Source organism: Charadrius vociferus, unplaced genomic scaffold (assembly GCF_000708025.1).
Source record: "Charadrius vociferus isolate BGI_N301 unplaced genomic scaffold, ASM70802v2 scaffold32, whole genome shotgun sequence".
NCBI classification, from domain to species: Eukaryota; Metazoa; Chordata; class Aves; order Charadriiformes; family Charadriidae; genus Charadrius; species Charadrius vociferus.
The window spans coordinates 12,938,010-12,939,266 of record NW_009647856.1 but is presented as its reverse complement, the minus strand read 5'-3'; the positions used below and the strand labels follow the sequence as shown (position 1 = coordinate 12,939,266).

Here is a 1,257-nt window from a genome sequence, read left to right as displayed (position 1 = left end):
GGGGGTGGGTGCGGTATAGAAAACTATAGCAGGGGATTTGGGATGGGTACAGTATAGAGTGGAGCAGTATAGCGGGGGACTGGGGGTGGGCGCAGTACAGAAAACTGTATAGCAGGGGATTTGGGATGGGTACAGGATAGAAAGCTGTATAGCAGGGGATTTGGGATGGGTACAGGATAGAAAACTGTACAGAAAGGCGCTGGGGGTGGGTACAGTATAGAAAACTGTATAGCAGGGGATTTGAGATGGGTACAGTATAGAAAAATGTACAGCAGGGGATTTGGGATGGGTACAGTATAGAAAACTATAGCAGGGGACTGGGGGTGCATACAGTATAGAAAACTCTATAGCAAGGGACTGGGGGTGGGTACAGTATAGAAAGGAGTGGTATAGCAGGGGATTTGGGATGGGTGCAGTACAGAAAACTGTATAGCAGGGTCTGAGATTGGGTACAGTGTAGAAAACTGTATAGCAGGGGACTGGGGGTGGGTAGAGTATAGAGGGGAGCAGTATAGTGGGAGACAGGGTACAGTATAGAGGGAGAGCAGTATAGCGGGGGAGCGGGACTGAGCCCCATGTGGCAGAGGAGCGGTATATCACCTGGGGACGGGCATGACACCCTAGAGGCGTTATAGAGGGGTCTGGGTGCTGCGTGTGCTGAGCAGCCAGGGTCTGCCCCATCCCATGCCGCCCCGCGTCCCCTTGGGTGGGGGGGACAGGACGATGTGGGACCAGCCAGGGGGGTGACGGCGCTGTCCCCACAGGCCTGCGCAATGCCCCGCGCTGCTGGGACGTCATCCAGCCCCTGCTCTGCGCCGTCTACATGCCCAAGTGTGAGGACGGGCAGGTGGAGCTGCCCAGCCAGACCCTCTGCCAGGCCACCCGGGCGCCCTGCACCATCGTGGAGCGCGAGCGCGGCTGGCCCGACTTCCTCAAGTGCACGCCCGACCGCTTCCCCGAGGGATGCCCGGTACTGGGGGAATCGTAGAGTCATGGAATGGTTTGGGTGGGAAGGGACCGTTAAAGATCATATAGTCCAACCCCCTGCCCTGGGCAGGGACACCTCCCACCAGCCCAAGTTAATCAAGACCCCGTCCAACCTGGCCTTGAACACCTCCAGGGATGGGGCAGCCACAGCTTCTCGGGGCAACCTGCCCCAGGGGATCACCACCCTTACAATAAGGAGTTTCCTCCTCACATCTCATCTCCATCTCCCCTCGTCCCACGGCTCCCCTCCCTGATGCAGAGTCCCCCCCC

At 58.3% G+C, this 1,257-nt stretch overlaps 1 protein-coding gene across 1 annotated transcript in view; it reads left to right on the top strand.

Annotated features, from left to right (window-relative positions):
- The first annotated feature begins 766 nt into the window (after positions 1 to 766).
- SMO (smoothened, frizzled class receptor) overlaps positions 767 to 1,257 on the top strand; it is a 4,664-nt gene continuing 4,173 nt past the window's right edge. Inside the window, exon 1 of the mRNA XM_009883036.1 lies at positions 767 to 970. Coding sequence (XP_009881338.1) covers positions 824 to 970 — 147 coding nt within the window. The 5' untranslated portion in view covers positions 767 to 823. The remainder of the gene's footprint in view (positions 971 to 1,257) is intronic.